The sequence below is a fragment of the Salmo salar genome, chromosome ssa18 (genome assembly GCF_905237065.1).
Source record: "Salmo salar chromosome ssa18, Ssal_v3.1, whole genome shotgun sequence".
Classification (NCBI taxonomy): domain Eukaryota; kingdom Metazoa; phylum Chordata; class Actinopteri; order Salmoniformes; family Salmonidae; genus Salmo; species Salmo salar.
The window spans coordinates 12,426,824-12,444,377 of NC_059459.1; the positions used below are offsets into that span (position 1 = coordinate 12,426,824).

General features: G+C 42.4%; 1 protein-coding gene across 1 annotated transcript in view; it reads right to left on the reverse strand.

Moving 5' to 3' along the window:
- prkn (parkin RBR E3 ubiquitin protein ligase) overlaps positions 1-17,554 on the reverse strand; it is a 90,984-nt gene that overhangs the window by 40,658 nt on the left and 32,772 nt on the right. Inside the window, exon 7 of the mRNA XM_014154109.2 lies at positions 13,892-14,028. Within this exon, the coding sequence (XP_014009584.2) occupies positions 13,892-14,028 (137 nt within the window). The remainder of the gene's footprint in view (positions 1-13,891; positions 14,029-17,554) is intronic.

Genomic DNA, 17,554 nt, shown 5'->3' on the forward strand with positions numbered 1-17,554 from the left:
AAGCACGTCTGGGACCTGTTGGTTCGGCAGGGTGGGGGCTAGGGCCATTCCCCCCAGAATTGGTGGAAGAGTGGGGTAACATCTCACAGGAATAACTGGCAAATCTGGTGCAGTCCATGAGGAGGAGAAGCACTGCAGACCTTAATGCAGCTGGTGGCCACACTAGATACTGACTGTTACTTTTGATTCTGACCCCCCCCCCCCCCCCTCCCTCCCTTTGTTCAGGGACACATTATTCAATTTCTGTTAGTCACATGTCTGTGGAACTTGTTCAGTTTATGTCTCAGGTTGTTGAATCTTATGTTCAAACAAATATTTACACGTTAAGTTTGCGGAAAATAAACACAGTTGACAGTGAGAGGACGTTTCTTTTTTTTGCTGAGTTTATTTAATGAAGCTGCCAGTTGAGGACTTGTGAGGCCTCTGTTTTTCTCAAACTAGACACCCTAATGTACTTGTCCTCTTGCTCAGTTGTGCACCGGGGCCTCCTACATCTCTTTCTATTCTGGTTAGAGCCAGTTTGTGCTGTTCTGTGAAGGGAGTAGTATACAGCATTGTATGGGATCTTCAGTTTCTTGGCAAATTCTCGCATGGAATAGCCTTCATTTCTCAGAACAAGAATAGACTGACGAGTTTCAGAAGAAAGTTATTTGTTTCTGGCCATTTTGAGCCTGTAATCGAACCCACAAATGATGATGCTCCAGATACTCAACTAGTCTAAAGAAGACCAGTTGTATTGCTTCTTTAACCAGAACAACCGTTTTCAGCTGTGCTAACATAATTGCAAAAGGGTTTTCTAGTGATCATTTAGCCTTTTAAAATGATAAACTTGGATTAACTAAACACAACGTGCCATTGGAACACAGGAGTGATGGTTGCTGATAATGGGCCTCTGTACGCCTATGTAGATATTCAATTTAAAATATTTTTAAATCAGCCGTTTCCAGCTACAATAATAATTTACAACATTAAAAATGTCTACGCTGTATTTCTGATCAATTTGATGTTATTTTAATGGACAACAAAATGTGCTTTTCTTTCCAAGTCAAGGAAATTTCTAAGTGACCCCAAACTTTTGAACGGTAGTGTATGCAGACACCCACACACCCACCCACCCACTGTAGACAGCCCATCAGTCCATTGAAATCAGCCAACAGGTCAGTCAACAAGGCCAAACACACACTGATCAACAAACACCAAAACACTGACAGTGATGCACCTAGAACAGGAATCATACCCTGTAATAATGTCTGTATTCTACTGTTCTAGTCCAGTGTCAGTGATGAGTGATTGAGTTGAGACAAGGCTATACTATACCACGTCTGTGCTTTATCTTCCTTTTCATCCATCATTTATCCCTTTGGATTGGGGGCTGTTTTGTCTTCTATTATTTAAGATTTGGCTTTCCCCTCTTGAAAATCCTCCATATCTTATCCCATAATACATTAAACAAAAAAAAGAACAAGAGCTGTGCAGCCGAGAGATGGGCTTTGAGGTTCTGGAGTTCAAAGGCAGGAAGACAGCACACGGGGCCGGATAGACTGGGGGGGGTTGGGGAGGCTGAGGGGGGTAAAGAGCCCTCACTGGGATAGAACAGTCATCTCTAGAGGAGCTGGAGTCTTCCGTCTCAATAGTAACTCACTTACCATCTCATTTCTTCAATGCTCACTCACACGCGGTTGGAAACAATATTGTAATAAAAATATTGTAATCAGATTACAGATACTTTTGAAATGCTAGATTGTTACTTCTTGGATTACTTCAAATTCAGAACGGATGTTTGTGGAAAAATACATTGACACCTTTCTGTTTTCTCAATGACATTAAATCAAAACGTATTGGTCGTGTACACATATTTTGCAGATGTTATCACAGGTGTAGTGAAATGCTTATGTTCCTAGCTCCAACAGTGCTGTAATAAATAATAATAATACAAAACACGCAAATCCCCCAAAATGTTATTTAAGGAATTAAGAAATATTAGAACGAGCAACGCGAGGAGTCTGGAATGAAATATATATATATATATATATATACACACACACACTGCTCAAAAAAATAAAGGGAACACTTAAACAACACATCCTAGATCTGAATTAAATAAATAATCTTATTAAATACTTTTTTCTTTACATAGTTGAATGTGCTGACAACAAAATCACACAAAAATAATCAATGGAAATCCAATTTATCAACCCATGGAGGTCTGGATTTGGAGTCACACTCAAAATTAAAGTGGAAAACCACACTACAGGCTGATCCAACTTTGATGTAATGTCCTTAAAACAAGTCAAAATGAGGCTCAGTAGTGTGTGTGGCCCCCACGTGCCTGTATGACCTCCCTACAACGCCTGGGCATGCTCCTGATGAGGTGGTGGATGGTCTCCTGAGGGTTCTCCTCCCAGACCTGGACTAAAGCATTCGCCAACTCCTGGACAGTCTGTGGTGCAACGTGGTGTTGGTGGATGGAGCGAGACATGATGTCCCAGATGTGCTCAATTGGATTCAGGTCTGGGGAACGGGCGGGCCAGTCCATAGCATCAATGCCTTCCTCTTGCAGGAACTGCTGACACACTCCAGCCACATGAGGTCTAGCATTGTCTTGCATTAGGAGGAACCCAGGGCCAACCGCACCAGCATATGGTCTCACAAGGGGTCTGAGGATCTCATCTCGGTACCTAATGGCAGTCAGGCTACCTCTGGCGAGCACATGGAGGGCTGTGCGGCCCCCCAAAGAAATGCCACCCCACACCATGACTGACCCACCGCCAAACCGGTCATGCTGGAGGATGTTGCAGGCAGCGTTCTCCACGGCGTCTCCAGACTCTGTCACGTCTGTCACGTGCTCAGTGTGAACCTGCTTTCATCTGTGAAGAGCACAGGGCGCCAGTGGCGAATTTTCCAATCTTGGTGTTCTCTGGCAAATGCCAAACGTCCTGCACGGTGTTGGGCTGTAAGCACAACCCCCACCTGTGGACGTCGGGCCCTCATACCACCCTCATGGAGTCTGTTTCTGACCGTTTGAGCAGACACATGCACATTTGTGGCCTACTGGAGGTCATTTTGCAGGGCTCTGGCAGTGCTCCTCCTGCTCCTCCTTGCACAAAGGCAAGGAGGAGCTGGGTTGTTGCCCTCCTACGACCTCCTCCACGTCTCCTGATGTACTGGCCTGTCTCCTGGTAGCGCCTCCATGCTCTGGACACTACGCTGACAGACACAGCAAACCTTCTTGCCACAGCTCGCATTGATGTGCCATCCTGGATGAGCTGCACTACCTGAGCCACTTGTGTGGGTTGTAGACTCCGTCTCATGCTACCACTAGAGTGAAAGCACCGCCAGCATTCAAAAGTGACCAAAACATCAGCCAGGAAGCATAGGAACTGAGAAGTGGTCTGTGGTCCCCACCTGCAGAACCACTCCTTTATTGGGGGTGTCTTGCTAATTGCCTATAATTTCCACCTGTTGTCTATTCCATTTGCACAACAGCATGTGAAATTTATTGTCAATCAGTGTTGCTTCCTAAGTGGACAGTTTGATTTCACAGAAGTGTGATTGACTTGGAGTTACATTGTGTTGTTTAAGTGTTCCCTTTATTTTTTTGAGCAATATATATATATATATACATATATATATATATATATATATATATATATATATATATATATATATATATATATATATACATACACACACACACACTACACACACACACACACACACACACACACACACACATATACACACACACACACACACACACACACATACATTATGGACAGTATATGAATAGAAAAAAAGTGGGGACAGCAGTAGTTATACACTCACCGGAAAGTTTATTAGGTAACCCCATCTACTACCGGGACAGACCCCCCCCCATTAATTTGCCTCCAGAACAGTCTGAATTCTTCAGGGCGTGGCTTCCACAAGGTGTTCGGAAACGTTTGTTGCTCAATTGGTATCAAGGAACCGAAAGTGTGCCAGGAAAACATTCCCTAAACCAGTACACCACCGCCACCAGCCGGTACCATTGACACCAGCAGGATGGGTCCATGGACTCATGCTGCTTACGCAAAATCCTGACTCTGCCATCAGCATGACTCAACAGCATTCGTCGGACCAGGCAATGTTTCTCCACTCCTCAACTGTCCAGTGTTGGTGATCGCGTATCCACTGGAGCCGCTTCTTGTTGTTTTTAGCTGAAAGGAGTGGAACCCGGTGTGGTCGTCTGCTGCAATAGCCCATCCGTGACAAGCATCGACGAGTTGTGCGTTCCGATATGCCATTCTGCACACCACTGTTGTACTGCCCAGTTATTTATCCGTTTCTGGCCAACCTGTTAGCTTGCACGATTCTTGCCATTTTCTTCGACCTCTCTCATCAACGAGCTGTTTTCGCCCACAGGACTGCCGCTGACTGGATGTTTTTTGTTTGTCACATCATTCTCGGTAAACCCTATATACACTGTCATGTGTGAAAAGCCCAGGAGGTTGGCCGTTTCTAAGATGCTGGATTCGGCACGCCTGGCACCGATGGTCATACCACACTCAGTCGCTTAGGTCACCCATTCTAACGTTCAATCAAACAGTAACAGAATGCCTCAATGCCTGCTTTATATAGCAAGCCACGTGACACACGGTTTGTAGGAACGATCCATGTGTGTGAATGGGGGGGTGTACCTAATAAACTGTTCGGTGAGTGTATAGGATGAGCCTTGACTAGAATACGTTATATACAAATGAAGTTTGTAAAACAGTATATAAACATTATTAAAGTGACCAGTGTTCAATCACTATGTACATAGGACAGTAGTCTCTAAGGTGCAAGGTTAAGTACCGGGTGGTAGCCGGCTAGTAACAGTGACTCAAGTTCAGGGGATTCAATTCAGCATTGAAAATAGGCGCAAGTTTAAGTTTGTTCCACCTGAGTGTGTCTGACCACAAGTGAGAGACCACTATGATGACCCACCAAATGCATTTGATGGATCCTTTTTGTCTTCTTCCAATGCCTCTTAAGCGGAAAGTAATACAAAAATAACAGAAAGTCATCAGATTACGTTACTGAGTTTGGGTAATCAAAAGTTACATTACTGATTACAATTTTGGACTGGTAACTAGTGACTGTAATGGATTACATTTAGAAAGTAACCTATCCAACCCTACACACACACACACACACACACACACACACACACACACACACTTCAATTCACTTTATGTGAAAAGTTTGCAACTTTCTGCCCAAGACTCAGCTCTGGGATTAGAACCAACAACCGAAATGGCAAATAGCCCATACTTTTGACTACAGATATTAATGGACAATTCACAGAGGGTTTTGTATCCTTCTCTATCAGTTAGTTTTTCTTCCTATCATCCCTGGGGACTAGCATGGTTCTGTGTGTTGTATTTGATCTCCTCACTTCTCATTTATCTCCTAAGAGGGGAAACAAAACACACTGGAGGGTGTATAAGGGCTCCGTAAACACACATAAAGCCTTCCTCTCTCTGCCTCTGGTTTGTCACAGGCTGTGTCTTCAGGAAGGAGAGTGTGTGGATCTTACTGAAGAGTCTGGACCTGTGCCACACACACCACCCACATACTCCTCTCACAAAGCAGGATCTCTTATATGCCTGGTAACTCTGCTAAATCACCTACACATTTCATCAGCACTCCCTATTAACTCATTACATACTGCTTAACAGCCTTTTGGGGCGATTCCACGCCAGCGGGAGTGAAAAATATTTTTGGCAAGTCTCACATATATATTTGATTGGGAGGAAAGATGTTTGACATGCTTTTTACATTTGTATCACAAACCATTTAAGAATAATCATGATGAAAGTGGCCATTTTAGGCCCTTTTAGACCTATACATGCCTCCTGTAAGGCCTTATGGTCTGTGATCTGTACATGACACAGAAACATCTTGGTGTCATTCTACTCCTTATAGCAACATTCCCCAACTGTCGGCCCGCTCTCCGTTTTCAGAGCCAAAATCTTATAAAAAATAAAACTTTATTTTTTATTGTTAGACATAAGACTGTAAAAATCACCAGCAAATCAGCTCCAAGTGATTTTAATTTGTGAAATCTGATTGTATATAAATGTAAGCAAGGTTTGAAATGATGTTTTAGTCAAATATTATAATATACATCCATCAGATGTAGTGATCATAACATAGTAGCCATATGTAGGTCTGTGGTGTGCCTTTTGCCTCTCGGTAGGCTTGTCATTGTAAAAAAAAGTTGAATTGACTTGCCCAGTGAAATAAAAGATAAAATAAAAAATAAAATGAGGAGCAACCAGACACTGCACTTGACATTTATAAAATTGCTTATTCCACATACTAATAAGCATGCCCCCATTAAAAAGAAAATGACAGCAAAAAATGTTAAATCCCTGTGGATTGACAAGGAATTGAAAAATTGTATGATAGGGATGAGGCAAAAGGAATGGAAAATAAGTCTGGCTACATAGCCGATTGGCAAACGTACTGTAAATTGAGAAATCATGTGACTAAATTGAATAAAAAGAGGAAGAAACTACTATGAAACAAAGATAAATGATATGAAGAATGATAGTAAAAAGCTTTGGGCCACCTTGAATGAAATTCTGGTCAAAAAGACGAACTCGGCTCCATCATTCATTGAATCAGATGGCTCATTCATCACAAAACCCACTGATATTGCCAAGTACTTTAATGATTTTTTCAATGGCAAGACTAGCAAACTTAGGCATGACATGCCAACAACAAATTCTGAACCTACACATCCATGCATAACTGACCAAATTATGAAAGGCATCCATTATAATTTAGAATTCTGTAAAGCGAGTGTGGAATAGACAACAATAATTGTTTCACCTATCAACAATGACAAGCCACATGGGTCTGACAACTTGGATGGAAAATTACAGAGGATGATAGCGGAAGATATTGCCACTCATATTTGCCTACAGGAAATCTAAGCCTACAGGAAAGTGTATGCCCTCAGGCCTAGAGGGAAACATAAGCCCTTACGCTACCCAAGAATAGCAAAGCACCCTTTACTGGCTCAAAACAGCCAACCAATCAGCCTTATACCAACCCTTAGTAAACTTTTGAAAAAAAGTGTTTGACCAGATACAACGCAATTTCACAGTAAACAAATTAACATCAGATTTTCAACACGCTTTTAGGGAAGGGCATTCAACATGTACGGCACTTACACAAATGACTGATGATTGGCTGAGAGAAAATTGATGATAAAAAGATTGTGGGAAATGTTTTGTTAGACTTCAGTGCAGCTTTTGACATTATCCTTCATAATCTGCTGCTGGAAAAACATGTGTGTTATGGCTTTACATCCCCTTCTATACCGTGGCTCGAGAGTTACCTGTAACAGAACACAGAGGGTGTTCTTTAATGGAAGCCTCTCTAACATAATCCAGGTAGAGTCAGGCATTCCTCATGGCAGCTGTCTAGGCCCCTTACTTTTCAATCTATATACACACACACACATGTCAATCTCTCCTGGCACAAAGTAGAGGAGAGATTGACTTCATCACTACTTGTGTTTGTGAGAAGTACAGGCATGTTGAATGCACCAAGCTATCAGTTTAAACTACTAGCACACAGCTCAGACACCCATGCATACCCCACAAGACATGCCACCAGAGGTCTCTTCACAGTCCCAAGTCCAGAACAGACTATGGGAGGTGCACAGTACTACATAGAGCCATGACTACATGGCTCTATGTACAAAATATCTGTTTGGCCTTTTTGCAGTCTACAAACTATTTGTAATTATTTTCTGGCCCCCTGACCATCCACTCAAGAAAATAAATTGGCCCGCGGCTGAATGTAGTTGATGATCCCTGACTTATAGTGTGCTCTAACATATGGAGTAGGTCTAGATTCTGAAATACACATATTCACATTAATTTATTCAACATTAAAAATATGAGCATCTCAAAACTATCCTTTTTGATTTTGTTCATTTTAAAAGACATACTGTTTGGAACAATATACTCTACAACAGCCATAGTCAACTGGCGGACCGGGGTCCAGATCTGGACCCAGAACGGGGTCAATACGGATAGCTGGTCCCTACTTACGAACTCATTCAGGCTTTTAACTTACTGATGTTGAGAGGTTTAATAGTAGAATGCATAAGGTTACATTTCTAAATTTGGTTGTGCATGGGCAGTTTTCCTCTTGTTATGTCATTCACTGACAGACCTTAGAGAGCTATTTTTAACCTGTCAGAAATGTCCTGTTGATCACCTACTGGCAATGTTAGCTAGATGGGTAAGTTAGGCTAACTAGCTATTTTAAGATTGTAGCCATCATGTCTAGATTACATGCCTAGCGGCCTCGACCTCCAGGGGGCCCCCGTTGATATTGTTGAGTCACTCAGGTATCATAACACACATAAGACATGGCAAAATGTGCAGAATTGCAGGGAATGAGCTTTAAAATGGCTAAATGTTCTCTACGCCAACAAGAGGGGTGGGAACAGTTTGAACATATTTGGATCGTGAGGTGGGGGTTTGTTACTACGCCAATAAATGACAATATCCAGCCGGACCTTTGCCAGCTAGAAAAGTTGAGTTCTCTGCTCTACAAGTACATCAACTGTCCAGAGCGGGGTCTCTGCAAATTATGAAGTTTTGATGCATTTTATGAGCACCACCAACACAGTGAATGGTAAATGGATTTAAAAGGGACCTCCATCTGCTGGTGATTTGCTGAATGTGCAATCCTAAAGGAGGGCTGTGATTGGTTAACAACCTATAATGTACATTCTATGTATAAAATGTGTCATATCATTAAAAGTACCAAAGAGAGAACTCTGGAAATGTAGTGCGTTTGAAGAGTATATTGTTACAAATCGAATAATAAGTTAAATCAAAAAGGGTCACTTTGACATTCATATTAATGTTAAACAAATGTAGGTGAAAATCTGTATTTCAGAATCTAGACATACTCCATATGTTAGAGAACACTATAAGTAGTATAATGACACCAAGATGTTGTCTGGATCATGTCCAATTAACAGATCATTATGTCTTACAGGAGGCATGTATAGGTCTAAAATGGCCACTTTCATCATGATTTTCTCAAAAATGGTGTGTGATACAAATGTAAAAAGCATTTAAAATCATCCTTCCTCCCAATTCAGTTTCTATGTGAGAATTGCCAGGGCATTCTGAGATACCAAAACGACTTTCTGCTCCTGATAGTATGGAATCACCCTCTTACCTAATCTGTGTTTGTTGTTTATAATGTCCCAGTAGTTGCTCAAACTGTTTCCTGGTCCTCTTTCTTTGGCCCACGGTCTCTGTCTATGGACATCGTTTTTGATGGGTTATTATTAGTATGTGTGTGGTTGCAGGAATATTAAAAATCAACAGGAGATCTTGGATCCTCACAGGAATATTAATCCATAGTAGATAAAGGTCTTCACGGGAGTATCAATCTACAGCCGATGCACGTTTCTTGCACAAATACTTATGTGAAGCATATACAAATCCTTCCAGGAATATAAATCTAATGTAGATACAGGGCCCAAAATGAATATTAATCAAGAGTAGATAGTGTTTTTTACATGATTATATTGCTAAAGCAAATGCATATGTCCATGAAAATATTAATCCAAGACAGATATGGGACCATACAGAAGAATATGCCACCATTAGTTCCCTGTCCTACCAGGTAGATAGGTTTTTTTATGAGATCTCGGTATCTGTGCTATTACAGAGACGGTGCCTTGTGTTGCACGGCAGAGGCTGCAGGCACTAGCTGGTATTTATGGACATTTCTCACTTGCTGATAAAGTGTCAAGCGCCGAGTCCAACAGGTGCAACAGCAATTCCACCTTATCTTCCCTCTCCCCCAGCCGACGGGCTGGCTTAGCATGTTTAACATGCAACCTGGGTCACCATCCACGCCCGGAGACCCCAAAGAGACAGGGCAGGAAATTAATCTTGGCACCTTGTGACAACCCCCAATGTATCCCCCAATATTTCACTGTGCAACATAGTGCATGTATGAAGAAGGTTTGTTAGTTCTGCCGACTCTACAGTTCCTGTGTGTGCGATAGTGTTTGCTTGACAGGGTGACCCCGACTGAATCCCCTTGGAGGGAGGACAAGATTGAGTCTTAGGCTCCCTCTCTAAGGGGGTAAGAGGTTATCAGAAAGACAGGCTCTAAGGTTTCACTGTTGCTGTTGGAAATACTACCGTAGGCAATAATCATGAAAATTATGAACAGAAAAACTTTGTCTCACACTACATGTCACTCAAAGAAGTTAGAGCTCCCGACTACTCAAAAATGGTAGAGAGAGGAGGGTGACAGAAGAGAAATGAAGGAGCCAGAGATATATAAAGAGAAGGAGAGAAGGTAAAGGGATATTATGCAGATAGCTAAAGTTACCTTTAAAGAGCAAATGCTCTGAGTGAATGTTAAAACGGGGATATTCCGCAGGGTTTTATGTCTTTGAACCCTGTAATATAGTTGTGTGCTAAAACCTCATCTCAAAAGAAGGTTAGGTCTTTTTTTGGCTCCGGCTTAGTTTTCTCAGTGAAAAGCTGCCGCCAGCCTTCCTAGCACAAACTCTTTATCGGATTGGCCAATCTTTATTTCAAACTCAGCGGTCGCCGCCTTGCAACTTCTCTCCTTTCATCCATGTCTTTTGGACAAGTGTGCTTTGGCTGGGCTGTTAAAAGTTATTTAAAAATGGAAATGGCATTTGTGGGTGAAGTCTGACCTTTCTGCCAAATCTCCTGTCTGCAGATGCTCAAACAGTGATGATCGCCTGAACAAACAGACTAGGAATGGCACTTGGCAAATGGGCCACAGGGTGTGTTTGTCTCTCTCTCACACACACACACACACACACACACACACACACACACAATTCCATAGCCAAGGCTAAAACATACTCACTCTCAAACACCTGCTAAACATAGAAAGAGACATCCACTTTACAAAGCCACATCTGGCATTGAGAAGAAAGGATGTGGATATCAAAGTGAACAAACTCCAACATAAGTGTTCCTCTCGTGTGAGTAAGAGAGAGGAATAAGCGAGGCCGGAGAAGAAAGGGAACAGGCAAAGATGGGGAGAGAAACAGTTAGACATGAGGGACAATAGTAAAGAGAAGAGAAAGAGAGAGAGATAATTTGGTATAGAGCAGACCTAACCCACTATCAAATTATCTCAACAGAGAAAAATGTCTTTGTGTGTGCTACATACAGTTGAAGTCGGAAGTTTACATACACTTAGGTTGGTTTAATTTAAACTTGTTTTTCAACCACTCCACAAATTTCTTGTTAACAAACTATGGTTTTGGCAAGTCGGTTAGGACATATACTTTGTGCATGACACAAGTAATTTTTCCAACAACTGTTTACAGACAGATTATTTCACTGTGTCACAATTCCAGTGGGTCAGAAGTTTACATACACTAAGTTGACTGTGCCTTTAAACAGCTTGGAAAACTCCAGAAAAGGATGTCATGGCTTTAGAACCTTCTGATAGGCTAATTGACATCATTTGAGTCAATTGGAGGTGTACCTGTGGATGTATTTCAAGGCCTAGCTTCCAACTCAGTGACCCCTTTGCTTGACATCACGGGAAAATGAAAAGAAATCAGCCAAGACTTCAGCAAAACATTTTTTAGACATCCACAAGACTGGTTCATCCTTGGGAGAAGTTTCCAAACGCCTGAAGGTACCACATTCATCTGAACAAACAATAGTACGCAAGTATAAACACCATGGGACCACGCAGGCGTCATACCGCTCAGGAAGGAGACACGTTCTGTCTCCCAGAGATGAACGTACTTTGGAGCAAAAAGTGCAAATCAATCCCAGAACAACAGCAAAGGACCTTGTGAAGATGCTGGAGGAAATGGGTACAAAAGTATCTATATCCACAGTAAAACGAGTCCTATATAGACATAACCTGAAAGGCCGCTCAGCAAGGAAGAAGCCACTGCTCCAAAACCGCCATAAAAAAGCCAGACTACGGTTTGCAACTGCACATGGGGACAAAGATCGTACTTTTTGGAGAAACTTTCCACTGGTCTGATGAACCAAAAATAGAACTGTTTGGCCATAATGACCATCGTTATGTTTGGAGGAAAAAGGGGGAGGCTTGCAAGCCGAAGAACACCATCCCAACCATGAAGCACGGGGGTGGCAGCATCATGTTGTGGGTGTGCTTTGCTGCAGAAGTGACTGGTTCACTTTACAAAATAGATGTGTCATGAGGAAGGAAAATGATGTGGATGTATTGAAGCAACATCTCAAGACATCAGTCAGGAAGTTAAAGCTTGGTCGAAAATGGGTCTTCCAAATAGACAATGACCCCAAGCATACTTCCAAAGTTGTGGCAAAATGGCTTAAGGACAACACAGTCAAGGTATTGGAGTGGCCATCACAAAGCCCTGACCTCAATCCCATAGAACATTTGTGGGCAGAACTGAAAAAGCGTGTGCGAGCAAGGAGGCCTGCAAACCTGACTCAGTTACACCAGCTCTGTCAGGAGGAATGGGCCAAAATTCAACCAACTTATTGTGGGAAGCTTGTGGAAGGCTACCCGAAACGTTTGACCCAAGTTAAACAATTTAAAAGGCAATGCTACCAAATACTAATTGAGTGTATGTAAACTTCTGAAATAAATCACTCTCTACTATTATTCTTACATTTCACATTCTAAAAATAAAGTGGTGATCCTAATTGGCCTAAGACAGGGAATATTTTCTAGGGTTAAATGTCAGGAATTGTGAAAAACTGAGTTTAAATGTATTTGGCTAAGGTGTATGTAAACTTCCGACTTCAACTGTATATCGGCCATATAGAATCCCCATACTTTAACGATGACAGCTTTTCCGTCCTAAAAGGGGAGATCAACAATTTCCAGGCTCAGGGACATGTACTAGTCTGTGGTGACCTAAATGCCAGAACTGGACAAGAACCCGACACCCTCAGCAGACAGGGGGACAAACACCTACATGGAGGTGACAGCATTCCCTAAACCCATATGCCCCCTAGACATAACTACGACAACATAATCAACAAAAACAGCTCACAACTCCTGCAGCTCTGTCATACACTGGGTATGCACAGCACATAGTCAATGGTAGGCTTCAAGGGTGACTCCTATGGTAGGTATACCTATAGCTCATCTCTTGGCAGTAGTACTGTAGACTACTGACCTCAACCCAGAGTCTCTTCGAGCGTTCACAGTCAGTCCACTGACACCCCTATCAGATCACAGCAAAATCACACTCTACTTGAACAGAGCAATGCTCAATCATGAGGCATCAAAGCCAAAGGAACTGAATAATATTAAGAAATGCTATAGATGGAAGGAAAATAGTGTGGAAATCTACCAAAAAAACTATTAGGCAACAACACATTTAATCCCTTATGGACAAAATGGTTTGATGAAGATTGCAAAAACCAAAGAAAGAAATTGAGAAACCTATCCAATGAAAAACAGAGACCCAAAAAACCTGAGCCTACGACTTCACTATGGTGAATCAATAAACAATATAGAAATACAGAGAACATAGACAAACAGAGAGAGCGAGAAAGAAATAGCTCCCTCTATCAGTGATGGAGGGTTAGTGACCTTCCCCAGAGCCCCATTACACAGTGGCCTGTGTCCTCCTGGGGCAGTGTGTGTGCCTGTGACAACAGAGCTCTGATTCCATCTCCCCCTCGCTGTAGCCTGGGAGCAGCCACAATCCATCACTGACAGGCCCCTCACACAGTCTTACCACAACTAGCACCTGCGCGCACACACAGACAACACAGTCCGACCACAACTCACAATCTTACCACAACTCATACAGTCTCTTGCCAGAACTCAATAGTGCAACTGACTTACATTCACAAAAGTTTACCTGCACAGGGAAGTGAGTAGCCGACATCTGGGTGGTGGATGAATTGTCGCTCGTTGAGACGGGTCACACAGTACATGTGGAAGCAGTCTAGACAAATGACATGGCGGTCTGGACACTGAGACACCAACACTGGACTCCTACAGAGTGGACAGACACATTTCATACCAATGAAGAGTCATTGACCTGAAACAGATGTAGACAGGTGTATGTATGTATGTATGTATGTATGTATGTATGTATGTATGTATGAAGTATGTATGTATGTATGTATGTATGTATGTATGTATGTATGTATGTACAGTGGGGGGAAAAAGTATTTGATCCCCTGCTGATTTTGTACGTTTGCCCACTGACAAAGAAAGGATCAGTCTATAATTTTAATGGTAGGTTTATTTGAACAGTGAAGGACAGAATAACAACAAAAAAATCCAGAAAAACTCATGTCAGAAATGTTATAAATTGATTTGCATTTTAATGAGGGAAATAAGTATTTGACCCCCTCTCAATCAGAAAGATTTCTGGCTCCCAGGTGTCTTTTATACAGGTAACGAGCTGAGATTAGGAGCACACTCTTAAAGGGAGTGCTCCTAACCACAGCTTGTTACCTGTAAAAAAGACACCTGTCCACAGAAGCAATCAATCAATCAGATTCCAAACTCTCCACCATGGCCAAGACCAAAGAGCTTTCCAAGGATGTCAGGGACAAGATTGTAGACCTACACAAGGCTGGAATGGGCTACACGACCATCGCCAAGCAGCTTGATGAGAAGGTGACAACATTTGGTGCGATTATTCGCAAATGGAAGAAACACAAAAGAACTGTCAATATCCCTCGGCCTGGGGCTCCATGCAAGATCTCACCTCGTGGAGTTGCAATGATCATGAAAACGGTGAGGAATCAGCCCAGAACTACACAGGAGGATCTTGTCAATGATCTCAAGGCAGCTGGGACCATAGTCACCAAGAAAACAATTGATAACACACTACACCGTGAAGGACTGAAATCCTGCAGCGCCCGCAAGGTCCCCCTGCTCAAGAATACATATACATGCCCGTCTGAAGTTTGCCAATGAACATCTGAATGACTCAGAGGACAACTGGTGAAAGTGTTGGGATCAATGAGACCAAAATGGAGCTCTTTGACATCAACTCAACTCGCCGTGTTTGGAGGAGGAGGAATGATGCCTATGACCCCAAGAACACCATCTCCACCGTCAAACATGGAGGTGGAAACATTATGCTTTGGGGGTGTTTTTCTGCTAAGGGGACAGAACAACTTCACTGCATCAAAGGGACGATGGACGGGGCCATGTACCATCAAATCTTGGGTGAGAACCACCTTCCCTCAGCCAGGGCATTGAAAATGGGTTGTGGATGGGTATTCCAGGATGACAATGACCCAAAACACACGGCCAAGGCAACAAAGGAGTGGCTCAAGAAGAAGCACATTAAGGTCCTGGAGTGGCCTAGCCAGTCTCCAGTCCTTAATCCCATAGAAAATCTGTGGAGGGAGATGAAGGTTCAAGTTGCCAAACGTCAGCCTCGAAACCTTAATGACTTGGAGAAGATCTACAAAGAGGAGTGGGACAAAATCCCTCCTGAGATGTGTGCAAACCTGGTGGCCAACTACAAGAAATGTCTGACCTCTGTGATTGCCAACAAGGGTTTTGCCACCAAGTACTAAATCATGTTTTGCAGAGGGGTCAAATACTTATTTCCCTCATTAAAATGCAAATAATTGTGTAAGATTTTTGACATGCGTTTTCAGGATTTTTTTGCTGTTATTCTGTCTCTCACTGTTCAAATAAACCTACCATTAAAATTATAGACGGATCATTTCTTTGTAAGTGGGCAAACGTACAAAATAAGCAGGGGATCAAATACATACAGTGGGGGAAAAAAGTATGTATGTATGTATGTATGTATGCATGCATGCATGTATATACACACATACACACAGTGAGGGAAAAAAGTATTTGATCCCCTGCTGATATTGTACGTTTGCCCACTGACAAAGAAATGATCAGTCTATAATTTTAATGGTAGGTTTATTTGAACAGTGAGAGACAGAATAAAAACAAAAGAATCCAGAAAAACCCATGTCAAAAATGTTATAAATTGATTTGCATTTTAATGAGGGAAATAAGTATTTGACCCCCTCTCAATCAGAAAGATTTCTGTCTCCCAGGTGTCTTTTATACAGGTAACAAGCTGAGATTAGGAGCACACTCTTAAAGGGAGACAGATTCCAAACTCTCCACCATGGCCAAGACCAAAGAGCTCTCCAAGGATGTCAGGGACAAGATTGTAGACCTACACAAGGCTGGAATGGGCTACAAGACCATCACCAAGCAGCTTGGTGAGAAGGTGACAACAGTTGGTGCGATTATTCGCAAATGGAAGAAACACAAAAGAACGGTCAATCTCCCTCGGCCTGGGGCTCCATGCAAGATCTCACCTCGTGGAGTTGCAATGATCATGAGAACGGTGAGGAATCAGCCCAGAACTACACGGGAGGATCTTGTCAATGATCTCAAGGCAGCTGGGACCATAGTCACCAAGAAAACAATTGGTAACACACTACGCTGTGAAGGACTGAAATCCTGCAGCGCCCGCAAGGTCCCCCTGCTCAAGAAAGCACATATACATGCCCGTCTGAAGTTTGCCAATGAACAACTGAATGATTCAGAGGACAACTGGGTGAAAGTGGTGTGGTTAGATGAGACCAAAATGGAGCTCTTTGGCATCAACTCAACTCGCCGTGTTTGGAGGAGAAGGAATGCTGCCTATGACCCCAAGAAAACCATCCCCACCGTCAAACATGGAGGTGGAAACATTATGCTTTGGGGGTGTTTTTCTGCTAAGGGGACAGGACAACTTCATACACAAAGTAGATGTCCTAACCGACTTGCCAAAACTATAATTTGTTAACAAGAAATATGTGGAGTGGTTGAAAAACGAGTTTTAATGAGTGCAACCTAAGTGTATGTAAACTTCCGACTTCAACTGTATGCATGTATGTATGCATGTATGTATGTATGTATATTAAACTTATTTTCCCTTTTGTACATCACTACAACACTGTACATAGCCATAATATGACATGCCTCTATCCCTTTGAAACTTTTGTGAGTGTAATGTTTACTGTTAATTTTTGATTGTTTACTTCACTTTTGTTTATTATCTATTTCCCTTGTTTTGGCAATGTAAACATGCATTTCCCGCGCTGGTACGTGTTTTGTTCTATCACAGGCCACAGGGGTGATTCATTTAGTGCGGGAGGCAGGGGAAAAGCAGCAGTGCGACACTGGAGGTCTCAGAGGAGTTCTGATATATCATGGCTGCTACAAAGACAGAGGGGCCAGGGATACTGAGCGAGAGCAAGTGAAACCGTTCACGACTGACACACTAACATCGACGCAGGTGAGTGTGGTCTCTCTCTCCCTCTATATCCCTCTTTCCCTATATCCCTCTTCTGTTCCTCACCTGTTCTCCTTGTCCCTCTATCACACGTCTCATTCTTGCCCTCTTCTCACAGACGACGTCTCTCCCCAACATCTCCACTTGACTTTATGTATTGCTTCACACCATTCAATTGCAAATGACATAAATGACCCAATTAACTGACCTGGTTGAGTAACACCTAAATAAATGAAATAAACT